Source organism: Fulmarus glacialis, unplaced genomic scaffold (assembly GCF_000690835.1).
Source record: "Fulmarus glacialis isolate BGI_N327 unplaced genomic scaffold, ASM69083v1 scaffold22957, whole genome shotgun sequence".
Classification (NCBI taxonomy): Eukaryota; Metazoa; Chordata; class Aves; order Procellariiformes; family Procellariidae; genus Fulmarus; species Fulmarus glacialis.
The window spans coordinates 1,956-25,860 of record NW_009221564.1 but is presented as its reverse complement, the minus strand read 5'-3'; the positions used below and the strand labels follow the sequence as shown (position 1 = coordinate 25,860).

The 23,905-nt window shown below is 50.1% G+C and overlaps 1 protein-coding gene across 1 annotated transcript; it reads left to right on the top strand.

Annotated features, from left to right (window-relative positions):
* Window positions 1-50: 50 nt before the first annotated feature.
* STK11IP (serine/threonine kinase 11 interacting protein) lies at window positions 51-19,221 on the top strand (the record flags this gene model as incomplete). The annotated part of the gene is made up of 24 exons (XM_009581166.1): window positions 51-253; window positions 2,341-2,415; window positions 2,725-2,820; window positions 3,740-3,847; window positions 4,055-4,126; window positions 5,136-5,265; window positions 5,437-5,540; window positions 6,180-6,269; window positions 7,331-7,372; window positions 7,869-8,036; window positions 8,341-8,422; window positions 8,531-8,896; window positions 9,078-9,268; window positions 10,222-10,332; window positions 11,112-11,307; window positions 12,823-13,317; window positions 14,808-14,923; window positions 15,114-15,211; window positions 15,411-15,589; window positions 15,824-15,908; window positions 16,401-16,483; window positions 17,235-17,293; window positions 17,967-18,221; window positions 18,546-19,221. Coding segments are annotated over 24 exons (3,545 nt in total), but the record flags the coding sequence as incomplete, so codon positions are not given.
* Window positions 19,222-23,905: the final 4,684 nt, after the last annotated feature.

Below are 23,905 nucleotides of genomic sequence, written 5' to 3'. Positions count from 1 at the left end.
GTGGGGGCCGCAGCGCTCACGGCGCGGCCCGTCCTTCCCCTTCCCTGCAGGGGACCTCGTCCTGGACGGCTCCAGCACGCTGACGCTGCTCACCCCTACCCTGCAGCACCTCACGCAGGTCTTCGAGCAGCATCTGGGCTCCCGCAACCAGAACCGGGGCTTCGTGGCCCTGCCCTCGCACCCCGCCGAGACCGCCGCCATCCTCCAGGCGCAGTTCCTCTTCGACGTCCTGCAGAAGACTCACTCCCTGAAGGTCCGTACCTACCGTGGCCGGGGGTGTGAGGGGCCAGGGGTACTGCAGGGCTGGCCAGTGGAGGCGGCAGACACAGCTGCCTGCTTCAGAATGGCCTCCTTTGGTGCCCATTGACCCCGTCTTACGTGCGTGCTACGTGGGTCGGACAGCTCTCGCAGGGCTGTTGCACGGAGTCGTCGTTCAGCATGACAGTGTGTAGCTACTTCATCTAGGATCAGACATGCAACTCAGCGGAAAGTTTTTCAGAGTTAAAAACAGGGGCAGCAGGGGTTAATTATGTTCTGACCTTGGTAAGGTGTTGACATTGTTGGGAAAATGATTATTTCCTGAAATGCTTGAGCAATTCAGGCAGTATCTGGCAGCTGAGAACAGCTGAGTGATGATTGATCTGCACAAGGCAGCAGAGTCGGGGTATTTGAGCAGAGCAGTTAGATGTTGTATACACCTGCTGCTCTGAGACCTTCTGCTTATTATTTCTGAGTTTTATGCTCCTGCCTGGGCAGCAGTTCTGGTTGATCTGTTTCACCGCATGAAACATTGCTAGTAACGTGTCCTCGTTAAATTTTAAGAAGGCTGTAATAAAGATAAAAGTACGGAGTTAGGGATTCTTTAGAGGGCTTTTTGAAAGGTGGCATGTGTTATGAGGCTGCACATGATTACACTTGGCACTGTGGCACTGCTAGGAGGCTAGTAGGGGTGAAATGGGTCTGAAAAGGGAAGGGGAATTAGCAGCTCTTCTTGGGTTCCACAGTGGTGGTGCTCAGTTGTGGCTGAGCACTACAGCCTGCGATGTCTTTAAAAGTGTTTTCCGTATGAAATAGATTGGAGAGATTATCTGAATGTTGTTGGGAGGGTTTTGTAGCAGTGTGCTGGGGGTGGAGACTGGAGTGGGGCCCAGAGCCTGTGGAGATACACGGGTCCCCTGGCAGGGGGGACGCTGCGGTCAGGAGGATGTTGTGGTGAGTGCTTGTGTTAACCAAAAAATGGGCTCTTTCTGTAATAAGACTCTAAAGAAGGGGAAGCTACCCATTGTGGTGCGGTAACTCATTTGCTTGGAGAAACTAATAATTGTATCAGCCTGATCAGATTCTTAAGACAGTGGAGGGAGAGGAGACAGTCAGGACACAGATCAAGGATGGCATCTGAAATAAACTTTGCTAAAACTGATTATCAGAGCTTCCCAGTGCAAGCTTCCCCTACAAATGGTCCTGTTCAACATGCTGCATTAGTGCTGGCAGGCACTGGGCAGTGATTCATCACTGCCAGGGCTGTAACTGTGGAAGCGGTAGTGGTGACGAGGCCTTGAGATGTCTGTTCTGCACCTGATGAGTCACTTCTGCGTGAAGGTGGATGTAGCTGGCACAGATGGTCTCTCCAGTTGTACTCTGGTGTCTGCAGTGGAAGTGTTAACTACTTCATTACTCCCTTTGTCTGAAATACTGTTTATGTACTGTCTGTAGAAAGCGTAAGAAGCTGGATTTAATAAGCTGCTTTGTGGTACGTGAACACAGCCTAACTACCCTGTGGTGAAAGAGCCTGTGGCTGCACTACAGAATGCAAAGAGCAGGTTTGCAGGTACCTCAGTCTAACGCTAACAGTGTCTTGGAGACCAACTCTGTTTTCCACTGTATCTGCTTGTGATTTGCCTTATTTGGCCTGTTCTAGTAAAATGCACATGCACACCTCCCACCAGTGTGCTAGTTCAGCTCAGTTGCTCGATAAACATAGCTCCAGCAGTTAGATTTGTCTGTATTTAGTAGATTTGTTAGTGATGGCTGATGAGGAATCCAGCTGTCGGATCTCCTTGTGGTTCTGAAAGTGGTGAAGCACGTGGGCAGGGGAGAAGAAAAGGAGCTCCATGGTCTGGCAGACCGTGGTCTTGTGCTACCTAACATGCTTTTCTCTTTGACCTCTGTTGAACTATGGGGCCACGAGACAGTGCCAATACCAGCATCGGGGGAGAGCTTGTTAGTGAACGCCCGAGCTGGAGCGGGGGCCTGTTCAAGGTGCTGCAGTCAGTGCATTGGGAGGGCAGCACCACAGCACAAATCGAGCTTGACATGAGACTTCTTTTCTGATTTCTATAGCTTGTTCATGTTCCAAACTGTGTTTTGCAATCGGCTGTGAAGATCTTCCCTTTCAAGTCCCTCCGGCATCTGGAAGTAAGTATAGGAGGCAGAACTGGCTTTGAGTCTTGCTGTTTGGCTTTTCTTGACGTAGTTTTGTGGTTGCAGAATGCCTCTACTCCTAAAAACTGGGTAGGCTTTTGTGGCTTCCCTAGAAGGCTGTCTAAACTCCTGCAACACTTGCTTGGGGTGAAGCTTGGATATGAGCAAAGGCTGGAGCATTAGGGTGGGAGGCTTCAGCAGGGAAATGGGAGATCCCTTGCAGAGATGGGCCCGGGATGGTAGCTGCTCTTACGCTCTAATATTTTGATGTATGTTGTCCTTACTTTCTCATCACTGCTGCAGTTGAAGTCTGTCCCTCCACACTGCCTCCGGGGACTGCGATTTGTCTATTCTCAGCTGGAATCTCTAACCTGTTGCAAATGCATCAGTACACTGGAGGTGAGTGTCTCTACACAGCTCATGGGGAAAATTGCAGGAGAAGGGCTGTCTTGATCCTACAGCCCTTCACACAGCAAAGGTGTAGGAGACAGTGTTAACCATCTTATCAATCCATGTTGCGTATGTATCCCTTCCCCATTCTGGGGTCTTACTCCTGACTCAAACAATGTTGAAGTATTCCCTGGTTGGATACATGTGTGCTCTGTAGTCTCCTTTTTAGCTGCTTGAAAATTTCTGGCTCCGGCGAGCTAGGTCTGACTGTTCTGTGTTTCTGGCTGTTTCCATGCTCAAAGGCCTGCAGCTGATCGAGGTTTATTTCATTGTACCTCAGCAGACTTAAATTAGAGCTGATTGTTAGAGGGAATGCTGTGCCCCAGTGTCTTATCTGCACTGGTGCCCAGCAGGTTTCCGAGAAGGCAAGCTCCAGCTGCGGAGAACTGAGTAGCGTGGGCTGTGCTAGCTGTGGGGCTCTGGGCTTCTGTCTGTGGCACAGAAGCCCCTGGGGAACAGGGGCTGCTGTGCTTTGAGAGTTTCTTTTGTCTGCCGGAGCACAAGTTGTTTGACCAGGGCGTATGTATCTTACTTCTGCTTTGACGGAGGTCTGAAAAAGGTTTTGTTAGCATGAATCTTTATGCTTAGTGTCCAGAGCCTATGAATTGTAACATGTTAGGTTAACTATTGCCACTTGAGTGTAGGAAGCAAAAGCATCTCCCCTTCTTTCTAAATATCTAGCCGTGGAATTCCCACCACCTCCAAATACTTGAATTAGTGACATAAAAGTCATTGCCATTCTAGGCAAGGCAGGGTCTGTAAAGCACAATATGCCAGCCTTGTTCTAGACTAGCTGTTCTCCTGTGTTCATCTGCTGTTACTGTAACAGCTAGTACTCACCAAGGAATGGCTCCTCACTTCTTCCTAGGAAATTATTTCAGCATGTGGTGGAGATCTGAGCTGTGCTCTCCCGTGGTTGGAATTGCAGACTGTGAACTTCAGCTATAACTCGATCACTGCCCTGGATGACTCACTGGTGAGTGGGGCATCCTTCCTGCGTGACTGAGGGGAAGAGAGGGAATGATTACAGCCAAGAACTGGGCACTCATTTACTGACGCTGCTAGGTCTGCGTGGGAGGCAGTGGGCAGTGTTAATTTTACTAGGCTCTCCCAGCAGGACAGGGTTTCCATGCTGCAATGGAGACATTTGTAGGATCTGATCTAGTATCTTTTTGTCCTTCAGCAATTACTGAATGCTTTGAGAGTCTTGGATTTGAGTCACAACAAGATCCAGGATTGTGAGCACTATTTAACAGTGAGTATCTTGAGCTGAGCACCGGAGTTTCCTTGTACGGAGAGGACACTACTAAAGTGCTGTAATCATTGACCGTGTGCCTGCTAGGTGAAGTATAATAAAAGAAATTGGAGATGTGGCCCAGCAGGCATGTGATTTAGAGCTAGTGCTTGCAGCCTTGAAACTGTTGTCCTGTTTCAAGGACAACAGCCCCTGTGCAGCCCCTGTGCCACTGAGGCAGAGAAGGCAGTGTTCCTCATCTGCTCTAAGACGGGAAAGTTAGCTGTATGTATCACTGTATGTATCACTTGGCACTCCAGTGTGGCCGAGTGATAAATACAGCGATACATACAGTGTATGCTGTAACGTACAGTCGCATATGCAGTGTGCACTCCATTGTGGCCAAGACTTCGCTGTAATCTGTGCAGCAGGTGGGAATTATGTAGCCAGGCATGGGGCTGTAGAGACTTGCTGTTCGGTTTGTTCAGCCTGCCAGTAGCATTTCTTTCTCGGTCTCAGAAATCTCCTGTCAGTTACTTTAGAAAGGTGGTAGTCCATCCAGTGGCATGTGCGTCTCTGGGGAATGGCAATGAAATCCATGCTCTGCTGGGCTAGATCTGCTTCTTTTAAGAGAAGCTATGAAACAGCTTTTCATGGAGTTGGTGGGGCTCACAATGTATCATTCACCATCATCTTTGCAAAGGTAAGAAAGGGCTTCTTTTCATAGTTCAGTCCTTTTGCTGAGGCAGGGGGTCCAATCCCTTCCTGTGCTCCGTTGAAGTTGACGAGGAAGGAGAAAGCTACTTCTAGCAAATTTTGTAAAGCAGTTAGATCATGCTGAGCGCTCCTAGACAAACCACTCCAAATGTGAACTTCCAAGTCTTGCTGCAGAAATAGTCTTAAGAAACATTTGTCGGTTGACTTTGGTGGGATGGAAAAAATGGTAGGGGCTAGTGCCCTGTCTTGAGTTCAGGGTCAGGCTTTGAGCTAAGGTCCCAATTGATCCGGTGCTGCTCTTCTCTCTGAACAGACCCTTACAGAACTAGAGTACCTCAATCTGGCTTATAACTTCCTGTCCAAAGTGCCAAACCTTGGCATCTTCAGCCGATCCAAGCTGGTGACTCTGATCCTGCGCAACAATGAGCTTGACAGCATTAATGGTGAGCCCACAAGGGAGGAGCATTTCTGAGTTTGAAGCCTTTCTCTCTTCCTCGAGGAGGAACAGAACCTGAAATCTTGGGCACAGCTATTTTTACTAGGGTTCAGTTTTGGGTGGGAGGTTCCTAAGTTATATCTTCAAGTGTGCTGATGGCTTCTTGCTTTGTTTGCAGGGGTTGAACAGCTAGTGAATCTGCAGCACCTGGATGTGGCCTATAACCTGCTGCTGGAACATGCCCAGTTGGCACCATTGTCCACTCTGCACTATGTAAAAAAAGTAAGCGGAAAGCCTGATGGGTTGGTAGATTAGAGATGTCGTGGTCAGGGGGTGCAAGGTGGAGACCGTGGTAAGAAGAGAGTTTTGAAAGATCAATTCAATTCTTGAGCATTTAATTTTAATGCGGGAAGCTGATGGGGGAGCCTTGGAGAGACATCTGTATTTCAGCCTTCATTTTCAGCGACCCCTGCTCAAGCTAACCTTTTTCCATATATTCGTCTCCACCAACTTGCTCCCCCTTTCTGATTTTAACACTGTCAAGTTCAGTAAAGATACTCCCCTGATCCTGTTGTGGATTTGTGTGTTCAGAGAAGTCTGAAGGAGGATAACTGCAGCCACTATAGTGCTTGCGAGGGAAGATAGCCTGCAAAGGACTGTTCTCTCAACACTTCTCAAACTCAGTACTGAAAAAGCTCCTAATGATTTAGGGGCATGAGTAGGAAGTACTTTAATTTCCTTCTCTATTTGCTGAACAGATTTCAGGAAACATTGTAAAAGCTTAGTCCTCTCCTGGCTTGATCACCGTTCCACTGCAAGAATATTTCCTGAGGCAGAGAGAAAGCATGGAGCCTGCAGGCAGATTAGATTGGGGTATAGAATATTGCTTCTAATAACAATTTCTCTGTGTCCCCCACCCAGCTGCATTTAGAGGGAAACCCATTATGGTTCCATCAAAACCATCGATCTGCAACCCTTGTACATCTGTCTCCCAGGGCAGCCTCCTCCAATGTGAGTATTAGCCATGCGCCTTCTGACCCTGCAGTTGAAGGCGTAGGGTGTTCTGACACTCAGGGGCAAATGAGGAGAAAGAATTTCATAAATCTGAAAATTTATTCCAGTGGTGTAACAATGGTGATTGTTTTGTGGTTTGTTTTTTTTTTTTTTTTTTTTTTTAGATAGAGTAGTTTATCCTTAAATTTTTCTGTGGTGTGCTGGCCAGGGCAGACAGAGTTGAACACTGATCTCCGGTTTGCAAGACCTTAGATCTTAATATGTCTTCACTGTCTGCTTCATCAGCTTTGCTCACTGATGGTCCCAAAACTTTACTCTGTTCCTGCTAGATAGTGACTATGTAGCTGGACTTTGCAAAGAAGGAACTCACCTTGGCCCACCTTGCCTAATTACATACTCCTTTGGCCACCTCTTTCTTTCTCTCCATCACTCTGTTCTCAGCTAGGTGTCATCACTGTTTCCCTTGCACTCTAGTGCTTAGGTCAACTCTTGGTAATCTGATTTTAAATAAGGAAGCCAGCAAAGACCGCGTTCTGGCAATTTAGCAAAGTAAACTTGCTTGCTAAGGGTCAGAGGTGTTCCAGAGCTGGTCTGCCCTTCATACTAGTGGCAAATGACTGGATTCATTGTCTTCAAACTGCATCTTGGAACAAGCTTTCACTGAGCTCAAGTTACTGGAAGCTAGGTAGACTCAGGCTAGAAGTAGGGTACAAGCTTTGAAGTGAAAGTGAGTACCTCTCAAGAGAATTCGTGAGTTGTTGCACAATAATCTATTGTATCTCTTCCACGCCTGTCTTGGATACGTTTCTGGAAGTCGTAAAGTCTGTAAACAGGAAAACCACAATGGTCCCTTCTGGCCTTATATGCTATTAGGTCAGGTAGCTACAGGTAGAGTGATGGGTAGGCAGGAACAGGGTTGTTTCTGTTAGTCTTTGCAGTTTTGTGCCAGGGATCCCAACCCTAGGGTGACCTGAAGGGGAATAGGAGTCAGCAGATGTTGTCTTCTGGGTATGTGCCAGCCAAATGGAATTTGACTGCAAATGGGTCTCTAATTACAGTTCCTCTTGGATGGGGAGCCACTCTCTTCCTCGGACCTAATGGTAAGTACAATTGCTGTAAACTGATCTTACTGGCTTTGGGAGTGGGAACTCTGACAGGTTTTTGCATTGTCTTGTGTCCCATTAAATCTGTATGGGCTTCCTTGACTCTTTGACACAGTTCGTTTTGGCTCAGTCCATGCTGATTGTTGGGACTGGCCAGTGCAACTTATTCTGTCATATGTAGCCTTGCAGAACTTGGAGCCTTGCCTGTTTCCTCTTCAGATTCTATCTGGTACTTGACACTTGAATTACATGTCAGCAAAACAAACAGTTATCAGTTTCCCATCTGCTGTTTTTAGGAAAGGCAAAGATTGAGTTAAAGTGGAGTGATCGTAATAAGCAATCCAGTCAACCAGGCAGGATCTGTTGTCACCACTTCAACTGAGATGGTGAAAGTTGGGGTGAGGGACAGGGAAGTTGTCAACCCGAGTTGTGGCATGATTACCTTGTCTCCCCTTTGCACTCAGCAGGCAGCGTTCTCTTCTTTTGGCTTTAGCAGCTTCCAAGACTTGTGCAAAGTGTGTCACAGTCCATCCACACTTCTACCTCAGAGAAGACCGCATTGGACCGCAGTGCTCTGGACAGTTCATGTGCCGCAGACTTCAGCGACAGTCAGTCCCCAGCGGAGAATGTGGCTGTCAGGCTCCCTCGGAAGAAAAACAAGGTCTGGGACTGAGATAGCTTCTTAACCATGTAGCTGGCACGGTGGCTGAAGGGGCTGCCTCGACGTTAAAAGCCTCGTGCAGTGGGATGTGGTCTTGTACTGACTGTGTGGTAGAGAGGCTCTACACTGCTGTGTGTTAGGAAGGGGCTGAGCTTAATGTCAGTCTTGATATACTGTGACAAATGTTTCACGGTGTGCTTCTGCACTGTAACAGCTATGAACCCTTCAGCTTGGCAGAGCCCCTCATCAGATGCTGTTTTGGTGTTCTGGTGCCTCCCAACTATTCTTATCCTGTTTGTTCCAGGGAAAAGTCAAAGTGCGCAGAGCGAGCATTTCGGAGCCCAGTGATACAGAACACGAGCCCCAGGCTTTACCTCTTTCCGCGGGTGAGGCTTGTCTTCTTCCTCAGTAACACAGCAGCTGAGCTGTCCATAGTCAGAGGAGTGCTCTGGCGTGGTGACTATTTTCATACTTCCCTAGTTTTCTCTCTGCAGGCCTGGTCCTACAGCACCAGAAGGAGATGAAGCGCTTGGACAGCTTCAGAGATCGCTTTGGTGTTGACTGGCTGCAGTACAAGAGACACCTGGAGGAGCATGACCAAGTACCTGTCATCTGCCGTAGCCATTCTGCAGATGAGATCGCAGGCAAACCTGCTGCCATGGACTTGCAGAGCGAGAGCTCCGACCCAGAGCAAGGAAAACCCCAAGTATCCCAGAAACAATCCTCTCCTCCTTTGGATGATCCTGAGAAAGAGGAAGAGCCTGAAGTACTGCTGGATGAGCCTGTGGAAGGAGAACAGAGAGGAGAAGAGGAAGCAGATGAGCTAATGCTGGGGGAGGAGGAAGAGGAGAAGCCAGAAGGTAAACAGGTCCTTTCACTGCTGCGTTTGAGGGATTGGGTGACGATAGAATAGATGGATCGAATGTGATATCCCTGAAGCTTTATCATGCTGCCCAGTATTGTGGGAATTCTAAGGACTTGGGCCAAGCAGGCCTGAAGGCCTGCTGTGTGTACTGACCTGTACTGTGTCTTGTTCGGCAGTGGACCTCTGCCAGCCAGTGCTGGTGAGCCAAATAGAAGATGAAGGGGATCCGGAGCCAGACTGGATCTTCCTGCGAGTCACAGCTAGGCATGTGATGGAGGTGGAACTGAAGGCTGCCAGAGTGCTCCACAAGCTGGAGCTGAAATGCCTGCAGAAGGTGGAGACCTCCGAGATGAACTGGAAGAGGATGGTGAGTTATGCCTCTGTGTGATCCTTTGGCATCTTACTCCCCGTGTGGGCCAGCATTCTGGCTTTGGCTTCTGTCAAAGTACCCTGCAGATCTTTTCCTAGCTCCTGCAAAGCCTGATTGATTGAGCATCTCTTCCGTCCAATGGATGTGTATCTAACAGCATCTGCATCGCTTAAAGTATCTGTGATAATACAGCAGAAGCCAGCACCAATTCTGTTCCAAAGTTGGAGTTAAAAGACAATGGCTGGACTTGTTCCAGTGTGCAGGAATGAGAGACTTCTCAAGAGGAGTATAAATGAAATGGGGACCTGCTTCCCATCCATTCCTTTCTGGGATATCGCTCTGGCCTTGGAGGACTGTTTGTGGATCGCACTTTTTCTTAGACAGTGCAGCACTGAGCCTAGTGTGATGTTTAGAAAGGTACTGGTAGCTCAGTGGGCAGTTTTCCATCCGCTCTAAGTGCATGCTTTAGCACTACTAGCCCTATTTTGGTTTTGTGGCTCTTTAGAAAGGGAGTTTGGAAATCTCTTTTTCCTCGTGGTAGGATTTTAACATTCAGTGTGTGCATGGACATGTTCACAGGCTTCTCTAATACTGTTTTCCCCAAAAGCTCCAACTCATTTTTTCTTCCTGCCCTTGTACCTCTTGAATGTTTGTGGCTTGATATTCTTCTGAAATACCTTCATGAAAAGGTGTTTTGTTTGAAATGGTTTGTTCTGGGCCTTGAAAATTACTGTTGTTCTCAGCACTCATGAGCTTTATTTTTATTTATTTACTTATTTATTTATGCCCATTTTACCAGGCTCCCAAATGCTATCAGCTATGGAGGGCTACTCAAGGGTTAATAAATTAAGTGCTTGTATGGCCATGTTTCAGCCAGTTGCAAACAAATGTAGTCTGTATACTGGATGCTGCACCCTCTTTCTAGAACTGGTGTTTTCTGTCTCCTGCAGGACCTGGAGCGAGTTTTCCCTGTCCTCACATTGCATTTCAGCTACATTCGCAAGGACCGGCAGAAGCGCAAATATGTGGTGCTCGACGACTGCCCAGAGCAGTGTCTACAGGTAGGGGAGGCTAGAGGGGGAAGCCTGGGTAGGGGGGCAGTGTTACTGGAAGACACTGAATTCTTCCAGCCAGCACAGGGCCCCTGTTCTCAGAGCACATGTGCATCTGCTGCTCTGTGGCAGCCCATGTCTGGCTTGTAAGCTCAGGATTTCTCCTGCTGCACAAATGACCTGTGGAGGGCCCTGTGAGCATGGCCACGGGCAGTGGAGCTCCTGGAGCACAAAGGGTGGTCTCAAGGAGAAAGCCTTGCAGTTTTCTCCCTCTTGGGGAGAAAAGTTAGTAGTCAAGTTAGTGATCCTTGCTTGTTGTGCATGTGCAACATAATGTTTCCTGGGTGCTGAGTGATGCACTAGCCTGTACTTAGCCCTCTGGCAGTGAGAGTGTTAGTGCAATGGCAGCTCTGATCTGCACAGCTGCTGTAGGGCTCTGGTCTCAAATCCAAGTATTTTTCTTGAGGTACTGTTGTTACAGAGAAGGCACGAATAGATGGGACCTTTGAGACCAGAGTTCCAGGGAGAGCCTGTCAATATGTAGATACAAGGCACAGACCTGCAAAAACAAGTTCTCTTGGTCTTCTGCAGTGAAGTTCCATGCCCTTGGCAAGTCTTGCACAGACTGGCTGTTGTACTCTGTTAGCTGGGAAATGGCCCTGCACCACTTGCACTCTGAAATGCTGTAGAGAGGCATGTGAGGAGACTTGCTAATGTCACAAGCTTGCTTTTATTAGGATGGTTATAGCTGCCTGCTAGCACTCTTTTCTCTGTGCTGCTACTTTTAGTGTGTCCTTGAAGTGGTGTCCCCAGCTGTTGAGGAGAATCGGCGAAATCAGGACCAGGAGAAGGGATCCACGAAGCTCCAGTGCCTGAAATGCAAGCAGGAGTTTTCACAGTCCCTGGCTCCCTGGCATCAAGGTTCCTATCCTTCAGAGATTGGAGACACCAAAATCCTGGAGACCCTAGTCATCTCAAATCAAGGTAGGATGTAGTGCCTGGAAAAAGGATGCTTGCTAATGCCCAGGCAGACTGCCAGAACGGCAGCTGCGGTGCAGAGCATGGAATGTATAGGAGAGGGTGATGCCTTGGCTGTACTGGAATTAAAACCTGTTGTGGGATGTACTCTCACTTGGCCCACTTGGACTGGGAAGAGCCTGCCTTGTTCACTAGCAGGAATAAGCCACTGTTTTAAGGTTAAGCAAACAGCACCCCTGTTGTGAGTGGCCTGGGGTCTGCGAGAACATAGGGGTGCTAGTAATTGCAGATGGTCCACAGAAGTGTGAAGTCTGGGAGAGACCTTAAAGGTCATGTAGTCTCTCGTCCTGTTGAAACTGTGTTCAGTTCTGCCACAGACTATTTTGTTCTAAAGGGCTTTTGCTAACGGAGTCTTCTGGGGAATCTGCTCCAGTATTTGAAGTAAAACTTTGGCTGTTAGACATCAGAAAAACAACCGGACCCCTAACCTAAGTCTCCCTGGTTGTGATCTTAAGCCCACTCTTGTTTCCCTTATGGGGAATGATTGTTCCTTTCTTCGTACTTGAGGGCCATTGTTCTCCCCCCGTGACTAGTCCTGTCTTCTGTCCTCTAGACTAAATAAGCTCAACTCCCTAGATAATTTGCTTGTCAGTCATATCTCATACAATGCAGTTATTCTTGCTGGTCTCCTTTGTTCTCTTTCCCATTTGTCCACATTTTTCTTTGAGTATCTGAAACTAGATGTAGTATTTCGGCTGAGACATGGCTAGTGCTGAATAGGCATCTTCTGATTGCTGAGTTTTTCAAAGCTCAGTTTATATTTGATGTGGGGAGTGCCCAGCCTCAACTCGGAAGATGCTGCTTGTTTGACGAAGTATCCTGGGATTGAAGTACTGCAGTGAGGGCAGAAGTGCTGTCCTGGCTGCAGCACTTCCCTCCACCTTGGGAGACTTTCTCGCCACCTGGCCAGGGTAGAGGAAGTCCCAAGATCCAGCTGGGAGTCTGCTGTGGTGTGCGTGAAGGGAGCAACAGGAATTGGAGTTAGGAGGGATGAGGACAGCTGGAGAAGGGACACGGCATGCCTGTGGTTTGGCTGGCTGGAGGGTAAACCAAGCTGGGGATGGAGGTGGCTAAGGAAGTTTGGATTGACTGGTGATGAGCTTGAGTTTCAAAGGCTATGTGCACACTTGTGGACATGAAGTGGAGGAAAGTCATGAGCCAAAGCCCTGATGTAGATTCAGTAGCAACTACAGCACACACACTGGTGATCCTAAATCTGAACAGAGCTATTTCAGGTGGATGCTGGCACTGATCAAGAATTTTGTGTTGATTTGCGAGAGGAGGTGAGTAGGATATGATTCTGAACAGAGTTGCTCAACAAGCTGCTCAAGCTGGACTATAACTATTGTCTGCTTTGAAAGGAATGGTTTCTGGTTTGCAGAGGAAAAAAAAAAAAAAGTAAAATTTTGTTGGGGGAGAGCTGTTCTGCTTTTTCTTTATCCCTGACAAAATCTTCCACAGATGCTGCAGCAGCTGGTGAGCCCATAGCCTGTCCCAGTTGTTCCAGTGACCATGTGGTCATCCTGCCTTCAGAGGTGTGCTCCAGCACACCTTTGCCACCTGGCCCTGGTAGCACGAGTGAGGACCTGTCAGACTCTGTCCTGGAGGGAGGCAGCCGGCAGGAGGGCCCAGAGGAAGCACCTGCCCTGGCCAGTGAGAGTGGGAAGTTCTACATTGGCGGGGAGGACAGCTTGGAGATGGATACCAGCAACAGCACCAGGACCCCGGAGCTGAGTGGCGAGCATGACGGCACTCTCCATTCCAGCTCCCGCAGTTCAGATGGGGGCTGCGGGAGGAAGGAGCTGAGCATGAAGAGCCAGTACCTGTCCCTCAGCCACACAGACACCAATGGGGGCAGCTTGATGGGGAGCTACCGTTACAGTGTTTCTCGTGGGCCCACTCCTTCCCAGCTCTCTTTGAACTCCGAGTCTGAGGAAACATGGAATCTCAGTCCCTGTGAGTATGTAGGAGCTGTGCAGGATTTAGGGGTGTGCACGGCTTGGTTTTGGGCTTTATCACTGGTGTTTGCAGGGTGCACTGCCTCCTGTTTAATGAGGAAGGGGGGTCATCAAGCACGAGCAGCAGTGACCATGGTTCTTGTGAGCAGAGTTTTTTCATTCCCCTCTCTGTTCAATCCTCATGCCTGAAGGTAGTTAAAACTCAGCTCCTAATCCCTAGTATTGCTCAGACTCTGAATAATAGGGTCTTGTTCTAGGGAGCTGCACTGCTCAGTTACGGACACACTGGGTTCCTGTGGCACCAGTGAGCTGCCAGCTGGAGCATTACCTTTGGAGAATAGTATGCACAATTTCTCTGTCTTTATTCTCTGACTTACGTGTAGTGTGAGGCTGGTGTGTTTGTTGGAGGCTCTGGTTAGTGGATCTACAGTTACTTGTGCTTTCCCCAGTGGTCTTTGTGAGCTTCAGATGACAAAGCCTGTCCAAAAGAAGAGACTGTGTGCTGGCTGTGTGAGGGCTATCGTGCAAGAGAGCAGTTACTAGGAGGTCCACAAATGCTTTTTGTGAAGGGCCTTGGATTTCTGATGTAGCAGACTGCCTTTGCTTGGGCATCAGCTTGTGATTTACAGAATAACTGAAGTTGGAAAGGAGCTATGAAGGTTGTCTGGTCCAGCCCACCAAGTGACTCCACTGCAACTGCAGTCTAGTTCTGATTTTCAAACCCATCAGCTTCTTGATCTATAGAGATCTCCCCCAGCCTTTCAAGACTGCTGTGCCTCTGAAGAGGATTTGGTATAGGAACAGTGTTTAGGATTGCCTTGTTCAGCCTTGTACACTTGAAGTGTGAGAAATAAAGCAGTCTCTTGTTTTGGGTCAAATCACAAGGTCCCAATTTAAACTGAGCCCATGAAAAAGTTCCTGTTGAGGAGAAGTTGATTAGTGTTTCTGGTGAGAACAGGCTCCACTGGGAAGTGTGTACTCTCGGGCAGTATCATGGCTGTTGTATAAATTATTTGGTCATACAATTGTATGACAAACCTAATTATGTCTTAAGCAGTTTTATTGGTGTCTTCCTCAGTCCCCTTTAGCCTTACTACAGTCGAAGTCAGGGTTTAAAAAGTTGACCTGAGCTGACATCTGCTGAAATGAGAAATGTCTTTCTGGCTTTGTGATAAAGAATTGCCCTCCTGCCAAATCTGGCAGCAAAGCAATGTCCTCCTGTGACTAAGCTGAGCATAGGTTGAAGATGGGTTAGACCAAAGCTTTGTGTATCTGAAAAAGCAAGTGTTGGAGTGATGGAGTCCCCTCATGTCTCCACATTGAGACCTGTGGCCTGGAAAGCCCTGGCTTTGGCCCTTTTTCCTGAGGAGAGACTTGATGGAAGCAGGTGTGCAGAGGGGGTGACACTGCTGCCCTGGTGCCAGTCTGCATGCTTGGGCAGCATCTGGTCAGGGGCAGAGTGTCAATCCTACCCTTTGCTCTCTTTAGCTGTAAACGGCACCCTGAACACGAGGGACTTCCGTTCTGTGGATCATCGCCTGAAGCTGTACCTGGATATGGAGGTTTTTGAGGAGAATGCTGAGGAGTTCCAGTGCTTCCTCAAGGTGAGCTCCTGCAGCACCACTCCTACAGCTCCTTGGCTATCCTTCTAGCCACCCTGCAAGTTCCGCTCTGGGGTGGCATCCCAGAGACTGTGAGGTGTGAAGGGAGCTGGAGTGTGTTTGAGTCAGTCCTTTCCATGGGTGGGCTGGCAAGGGGCAGGCTGTTGCTGTGACCCACCTCTCTGTGCTCTAGGTGGTCATGGTGAAGTTTGGCCGACAAGGAGAGTTCCTCTCAATCCTGGTCGCCTCTGATCTCAAGATTTATGTGCTGGAAGTCACTGGGGTTATCAGGTGAGGAGAATGGTGGCAAGTGAGACTCTGCAGCAAGGCTGAGTGCTGGGTAGTGCCAGCCTGTGCTAGCCTTACCCTGGAGGTGTGGTGACATGCAAAGGCTCTTCTGGCAACTCCCCCCCTCCCCCCCCACTGCAATGTCATGTGGGAGAGGAGATGGGGCAGCCTGCTGCAGCTGAGGGCTGTGCTCTGTGATTAGGGGACAACCTGCGGACTGGCTGAAGAAGAACGACTCTCACTACCTGTCTGATATTTCCCATCTGGAAGTGGGACTCTGCCACCAGAGCTTGCGAATGGAGTTTGAGAATCCAAAAGCCTCCTACAATCTGCTGATCCGGAACCAAAGCTGCTGTGACCAGTTCCTGCAGACCCTGACATGTAAGAGTACCGAGGGGGCAGGGGGGAGAGTATTTGGAAGATTTGCTCTTGGAGAGCTGTAGTTGGATGTATGTTGGAAATCCACTTCTTGCCAGCTCAGAAAAAAGTTGGGGGAGAAACCCCACTGGCATCATAACTTCCAGTGCCTCTCCATAGACTAGAGAACCATCCTGAGCTGTTACGTACTGCTCTTGGGCTTGCAATAAAAGATGTGTACCTTCTCGCCCTCTTTAGATCTCATGCAAGAGCTGCCTGCTAAGCACCGGAGTAAGGTGAAGGAAATCCCCACTGTGGAAATGAACCCACAACATTGGCTATGGTAAGAACAGCCTCTGAGAGATTGGGGGTTCAAATAGAAGAGGATGTCTGTTTGTCCAGCAGTGCCTGGGAAGCATAGTACTCAAAACAGGGCAGCACAGGAGGAGGCACCACTGGAGTGGCAGCCAGGCCTACGTTACAGGTTTAAGGCAGCTGGCTCAGGTGCCTGCTGCACAGGGGGTGAGCAGGCAAAGGGGTGTCATGGACTGAGCGAGGCTGGGCAACTCCAGCTCTCCTGGAGGAGCCTGAGCAGAATATAATGGAGGGAGGAAAAGGGGGAGGCATAGAGTTGGCTCCTCCCTTGCGAGAAGCATTTGGTTCCTAGCTGGCAAGGTGGTGAGCAGAGTAACAGGGGAAAGAGGAATTTTGCAACATCTGGAAGAGATGGGTCCCTCCCATCCTCAAGAGGAGAGTGAACAGTAGCTAGCTCACAGCAAGCCTAGACTCGAAACAGAGCAATTCCTTGATCGGCCTGCTGTTGTATCTCCTCTAGGCCTCTGCTGGACTCTAAGACCACAGTTTCTGCAGCTGCAAATGACACTTGTTTCTTCTACCTGCTGGCCTACCTGATCCAAGGTACAGGAGATCTCAGTGGCCAGGTGTCCCACACCTTGTGCTGTCTGCTTATATGCTTGTGTTTTTAGTGTACAGTCTGTGGGAACAGAGCTGGGCCATTGCAGCAGAGATGGGGCGGGGGCATGGGTGAGGGCTGAGACATGCAGGAGGGTAGCAGCATGCTTCTTCCTATATATCCAATGAGTCTCCCAGCCCTTTTTGATGTGGAAGTCCAGGCTCCAGGGAGTACTTGGTCTTGCACACCAGGTTTGGTGACAACTCAGAATGGCTTCTGAGAAGCTGGAAATGATCTAAGGGCTGGATCATTGCCCTGAGCTGAGGGAAAGCTGAGGGGTTATACACACAGCTGGTTTGTGTGAGGAGCTGAAAGGCTCCTCGGTTTGGGAAAACAGAAGCAGGTATCCAGAACTTGAGACCGTAGGACAGGAGCAGCCTGCTGGAGCCTGCCAAGTCCTGTCCCAGGGCTTGCTGAGGGCTACATGGGATTTGAGTCTTTAGTGAACAATTCCAGTGTCGTCTTAGCTTGGGACACTGAAAAAATCAACTTAGCTGTTAATCACATTCTGACCAATTTGTTACTGCTCTTGCATCCTCCTTCCCCATTGGTCATTGGAGAGGTATGAGAGAACGAGAATGAGAAGGAATCTGTGGGAAGTATGTTTATTAGTCTCCTCAAGCTGAACAAATAGCCTGTGGGAGGGAGAACTTAAAGTGCGTTTTTCTTACTCTACAGTTTTTCCTCCTTTTTTAGAGTATGGTGCCCAAAACAGGACACAGTTCCAGCTGAGACCTCACTGCCAAGTAGACAGGGCTAATTAAACATCCCAATTTCTGATATTCCTACTAATTCCCAAGAGTGAGATGTGACAAGAAAAGCAACATGTTGCTGTAGCAGACTGTGATCCCCTGTGACCTCAGCCAGTTCTGCTAGTGGTTCCCTATTTCTGTGCATCTGACTTATTCCCAAGTTCTAGTGCTTTTCTTTTGCATCCACTGAAATCAGTTGGATGATATTTATGCTCCCTACAGTTTATCAAAACTACTTTGCTTCCTGCCATACTTATGACACATCCCAACTTGGTATTAAACTTTATGTGTGTGCTCTCTGTTCCAACCATCAGATATCTCCAGCCAGACGAATTCAGGCCAAAAAAGGCAGCCTTTTAGCTGGAGCTGCTGGCTTTTAACTAAGGAGTAGTAAAGTGTTGTTTAAGAGGTCAAAGGACTCAAGTGTCTTTTCACACCTCACATGAGGAACGTAGGCTGGACAAGGCTTGCTGGGGGGTGGTCTTTCATATGCATTCTCCTGCAATGAGCTTGGATAAGCTGGTCAAGCCTAGCCACATTTAGATACCCTGCTCCCCTTCTTCAGTCAGGAAGCTGGATAAGGCTGTTCACCCAGTTACTGTTGCTGGAAAGGACTTCCCTAGGGGAGGAATGGAAAGCGAAGCTGGTTCTGTGGTGACTCAGGCTCTCAGCAAAGCCTCTCCTATTCCCTCGTATCCTTTTAGGGGCATCTGCTTTCCCTGTGACCCTGCTGAGCACCCGAAGCATGCTGTTTCTGCTGGAGGAGAATCACCAGTGGCAGGTGCAGTCCTCCTTGGATGAAGATCATGAGACAGAAACGCCTCCTAGGAGCAACATCCAGTTGAAGGAGAAGCAGCCAATCAGCAGTATTAGCAATGTCATAACCTATCGCCTCTGTCCTTGTGACATCAAGCTGATGCTTTATGATGAGGTAACCAGGAGGTGGTCATGGGACACAACAAGATGCTGGGGGCTGGATTGTGCTTGGATCCTGTCCTGCCAAGAGTGTCTTGGGGCTGTCATCTCCCGTCCTAACCTAGGGCCTTGTACCACAGAGGCAGGGGAGCACAGTAAATTACTGCTGCACAAAAGTCGTGCAGGGACGCTTCCGCGGCTGGCAGCAGAGAGGGAGGAGGATGTCACTTAGGAATTGGGAGGAGCTGGCAGCTGCGCTGGGGAATGGTGGCTCACGGCTGATCTACGCCTTTGAGGCTAGGCCCTGCTCATCCGCCTCCCTCTCTTTCCTCCCTCCCAGGTGCTGAAGGTGGAGAGCACTTGGCACATCCGCACAGAGTGCCCTCAGCTCCTGGTAGAGCTGGTGGAGTGGATCCGTGGGCCCTGGGAGGAGATGTTCTCAATCGAGCTACGGAAGGCTGTGTACGAGGGACTGGAGTGAGCTTGCTGGCTGTAGGGGGGCAGGACTTGGAGTCAAGAGTGCTGCTGTGCTGGCAGTAGTGCACAAGTGTCTCCCACTCCTATCTGACCTTGCTGTCCTGTGGCCTCTGCTTTCTACTCTACTCTTGCCCCTGGCCCTTGTCGGTGAGGAGGAGGGGAACACATGATGGTCCAGACTGCACAGTCACTCACCTGCACTGGGCTGGCCATGGAAGGAGGAGGTGGAGGGTGTTTCCTTTAATGCTGCATAAGCTACACAGAGTTTTAACTTGGCAGTGTCTGCTAGTCTCCTTCAGGGTCACATAGAGTGTCACTGAAGGAAGAGGGGAGCCAGGCCAGAGCATGTTCAGTGGGACATGCTGTGGTACGAGGCAAACAGCAGGCCAGAGGCAGTTGGGTGCTGTGATCTTTCTAGCAGGTGTATTTGCTGCCTTCCTAGCTGTCTCAGAACAGCTGCCATTATCTGCTGCTGATTTTTTTTTTTTCTTTCCTCCCCCTCCCTCTTGTCCACGGCTTCCCTAAAGCTGTCTACTTCAAACAGGAGCCTGACTGCACAAGGGGATGAGGCATGTTGTACTAATAACCCCACAGAGAGCCCTTACCTGCCTGCCTGGTGGGGCATGGCTAAGTCTGCTGCTGTAGTCTTTCACTGTCACTAGGGAGGGAGGAGCTGTGAGGCTCTTAGCACAGAAACTTGTTACGCATCGCTTAGGGGTCAGGACCCTGGTGGGCACTGGCAGATAAAAGTGAGGCTTAGGGTTTTCTGAGCAGTCCAAAAGCAAGAGTCTATTTTAACATGAGTTTTACTATTTTCTATTGTAATAAAAGCTTATATTTATTGAATTGTCGCGTTTTCCTTGTTTCATCCTCTTGCACTGCTGTAATGTCTTTGCAAGGTCTTGCATGCTAGCTTTGCAGCAGCCTCAAGGGTTCCTCAACATCTCACAGGGTTCGAGCCATTTTCCCCCTCCTGTTCAGGGTGGGTACTGATGGGCTGCTAGACTAATCTTCACCTGCCTGGCTCCCAAGCAACAACCAAGGAACAAGGCCCAAACAGGATTATACTGACAGCAGGTACTGGTTGTGTTGTTCTCCTGTGACAGTTGCCCTCAGGTGAGCACCCTGTTTGCTTCCAGCCCCAGCAAGGTGCTTACTGGCTGTACAGGCCCTCTGAGGCATGCCTCTCGCAGGAGCTGTTGCTGCTGTGGCTGTGGAGGTGGGAGTACCTACCCCCAGGTTCTTCCCTGTACCAGGTTTTACCTTATCTCAACCTCTCCTGCACAGAGTTAAATGCAGCTGAAAAAATGCTGCTGCCTGGCCTGGGCTTGCTGTGTCACAGGGTCTCTGCACCCTGCCCAGTGAAGAGCAAGTGGAGATGCTGTGTTCCAATGCAGTTGAAGCTCCCTGTTGGGCTGAGCAGAAATGGGCCTGTAACACCACATTAAGGTGTTGCCAGGTGGGATCTGATACCCCAAGCGGGGACCTTTACTGATGGTTGCTTTTCCCAGAGCAGTGTCTCTGTCTTGCTATAAGTGTTCAATGCACAGTTTCAGGGCAAGTTTTCCGACTCCTGAATCCTTGGTGACAAAACCTCTATGGCGAAGTGATCTTGATTTCTTTAAAGACTTTGTATTTGTCATTCAGTGACCTGATGCCTATTTTCTCTGGATACTGAGCATGGCAGCTCTTTGCAACTACGACATCCAAACCTTCCTCATACACTAAGCTGGTGTCTGTGGCTTCAGCTTCTTTCATCTAGAAAACAGCAGTGACTGGGTCCCACAGCATCCTCCTGCTCCAGTCTCACCTGGTCAGAGGAGAAAGTTTCCCTCCCTGCTCAAACCCAGCTATGCCATCCTCATAGCCTTAGGAGAGCGGGGAGTTCAGTTTCCGTACTTTGTAGTGGTCTGAAGGCCACCTCGCAGCACGCTGTTGGATGTTCTTGGAATCATGTACTATTAGACTTTCTCCTGTCACTTCAAGAAGCAGTTGAGTTGCTGAAGGCCTGCAGTGGCCGATATTTTTATCTAGCCTTCTATAGATTTGATTGACAAGATCTATACTGTCTTGAGGCAGATGTCACAATGCATTCCACTTTCTTCCCTCTTCCTAAATGGGCATATGGCTGCTGCTCTCTGTTCCTTTGGAGCAATCTCAGATCGCAAGCGGGAGTGAGCTCAGTGGAAACGCTGCCAGCACCTAGCACTTTGTCCAGGGGAAGGAGTCTGAGAGAGCTGAGCCAGTAAAGACCAGTAAGGGTTTTCCGCCTTCATCTTGCCATTTAAGGAGCTTGTGTAAGTACTGTCTTCGCCTTCTATAGCTGCACTTTTCACAAAGGGTAAGAGTCAAAATTGGAGTTATTGGACGAGCTCGTTGATGTCTCTTCTGCGTAGGCTGATGCCCTGAAAAAGCCCATCCCTGGAGCTTGCTTTTTCCATCTTGGCTGAGCTGCACCTTCGCTCTGCCACGCCAGTGTCTGGGTATGTGTTGAGGCGCCTGACAAAGTGTGGACTGCCAGAACCAAAAGTTTCAGCTGTGTGCCACAACAGCTGGTTAAACCACGACAGCCTGTCCATAGCTCTTCTCAAGCTCTTCCTGATTTTTACTGCAGAAGTGACTACTCATCTGCTTTTTCTTCTTGCCATGTCTCTGCGGGTCTGTGCCTTCAGCTCAGCACTAGCCTTTTGGTCCCGTTAACAGCTCCCTGCTCTTCTGCATTCCTCCAGCTACTGACAGGGAAGCTCACATGTGCTGCCACAACCTGTCTCCTGCCTCTTGATGAAAAACTTGCTTTGTTTTCCCTTAGGGTTTTGTCCTGGTTGTTACCAGATTAACCCCTTTGTGGTTAATTTGTGATCATGAACACTTTGCTGTGGGGCTCCTCGCACTAGGCCCAGTGATAGGCTTAACTGGCCTCATTGCATCAGCTGGGTGTGTGCAAGGGCTTCCCGGACACGCTCCTCCACTCTGGCACTGCAGGCAGCTCCGACTGATGGCCGTGCAGGAACAGGGACTGCATAGGAGAGCCAGGGTTTGTGGAAAGGTGTGACATCTGTTGAACCAGCTGCAGATGTCTTCTGCCTGTCACAGCTCTGAGCATGCAGTCCCCCAGCTGTGCTCTTAGACACTCTCTATTTTCCCCCTCCTTCCCCTCTCCTTTTCTGGGTGCACTTGGCTCCAGCGCTCAGCTGCTAGCATGGAGCAAGGCTGGTCTGAATCTCAGCATTTCCCTGCCTGCATCTACCTGGAGCACGCTCTTCTTGAGGTGTGTGTAGCTGGAGAGATACCTAGGCCTGGGGTGGCCACAGGGCTCTGGAGACAGGCTACAGGCAGCCCCAGGCGGCTGTAGGCTCAGGCCTCAGGCTGGCCATTGCCATGAGCCTGAAGCTACCACCACTTTTCCACAGGCACATACCAGCCCTGCCTTACTTTGCTGTTCAACTCATCGATGAAAATGATGCCTCAGTCACGGGTTTGGCTATTTCAGTGCTTCCTACTCTGTGTCTCTGCCCTCTAAACCAGTACTGCCTTGAGCATACATAGCCTGTGGGTTAGCTGTCAGCCCCCTTGTACTATGTCTAACTAATGAAGCCTTGTTTCTAATCAAACTGGGTGACTGGAGGGACTGGTCGTTTACTTTGAGCAGAATATCCCTACTGGCCTCATCTCCAGGGAACTGGAGATGTAGCACCAAAAAGGCAGGCATTCCCCGCAGCTTGCGGACCTGCCTGGCCAGCTTCATCCCTCCTGCGGGTGCCAGCACTCCTTACCCAGCTTACAGAGCAATGGCCCGGGGCTGTGTAAACCCCTTCCCTTTGGGCTGCCCTCCAGCTTGGCTGGCAGGGGAAGAGCAGCGAGCACAGGCTGGGCTTGAGTGCCACGTGCGGTACCAGGGTGCTGGCAGAAGTCAGCACCCAGGAACTGGGAAGGAGACCCTAGCAGGAGGGAGATGAGCAGGGGCTTTGCCGTGTACCCCTTGCTGTGCTTCATAATCAAGCAGGGGGAAAGGGAAGGGACTTATTTTGAAGCCATCCCAGCCTTCTCTTGGCTTGTGTTAAAGGGGACGGTCATTGCCCTTTGTGCTTCTGCGAGGGAGCGTGCCTCTGCCTGTTATCAGAAGGTTATTAAGCTAGTTGTGGAGCTGTCCTGTATCAGGACAAACAGTCCCTAATAGAGCTATCTGCTCCCTGTCCCAGTGCCAGCCCAGTTGTTTAATCTGGGAAGAGCACGTATGATGCTGAGGACTCGTGCTGCCCACCTGCAGCCCTGCCTGCCCGCAGGTCTGCTCGGGGAGGGTGGAGCAAGCTCTCCCCTTCCTCGTCCTGCTGCCGAGCACCAGCTGGGCAGGGTCCATGCCGCCCTGCAGCAAACACGCCTGGGGTGCCTGGCCCCGCCATCTGCTGCGCTGCCACCGTCCCCGGAAGCAGAGGCAGTTGTAGCAGGGCCCAGCCCGTCCTGCCCTATCGATTAGGGCAGGAGCTGAGGCTGCTGTCGAGAGCCAGACTGGGCCCCGTGCCCTCCCTGGCACCCTGTGTCTGGCAGCTGAGGCAGGGTCTGGTGGTGGAGTCCCTGAGGGTGCCTCCATCGCAGCACTGTGGCTGAGCAGCGAGCAGGGGCTGCTTGTGGGAGCTCTTGCTGCATCCCTCCTGAGCTGTAGCGTTTGTCCCAGAAGTGGATGTTGTCCTTATCCCTGTGCTTACACTCCTCCTCAGCCCTATCTCCTCGATTACTGGCTCCCCTCACTCTCACCAGGCCATGCAGCCGCCCTGCCGTGCTCCACACACTTGCTCCAGCTCTGGGCTCTGCCCCACAGACTTAGTGGTTTGGGGCTGATCCTGGTTTTTGTGGTTGGTGACGGTGCTCCTGTTTCCTCTGCAAAGCTTGTCTCTGAGCTGGACCCCGCAAGGCTGCTGGTCTTGCACATCCTTCCTGCCCGTGATAGGCCCGGGCTCTGTCAGCCTCAGCTGATGTGGGAAGGGATGAGGGTGGGCAACACCCTTCGCCCGCCACCTTCCTTTCCCGGCTGTTGTGGGTTTGCCCTCTGCCCCAGTCTGAAAGGGTGATGCCTGTGCAGGCACTTGGGTGTTGCAAGCTCAAGATGAGGGACAGGGACATGCAGGGCACTGTCGTGGGGGAAACGGGAGGGCTCTGACACCAATGGCCGGATGCTGGCAAGCACAGTAATGCCTGTCCGTGGGGGGTGTCCGACACCAGCGTCCT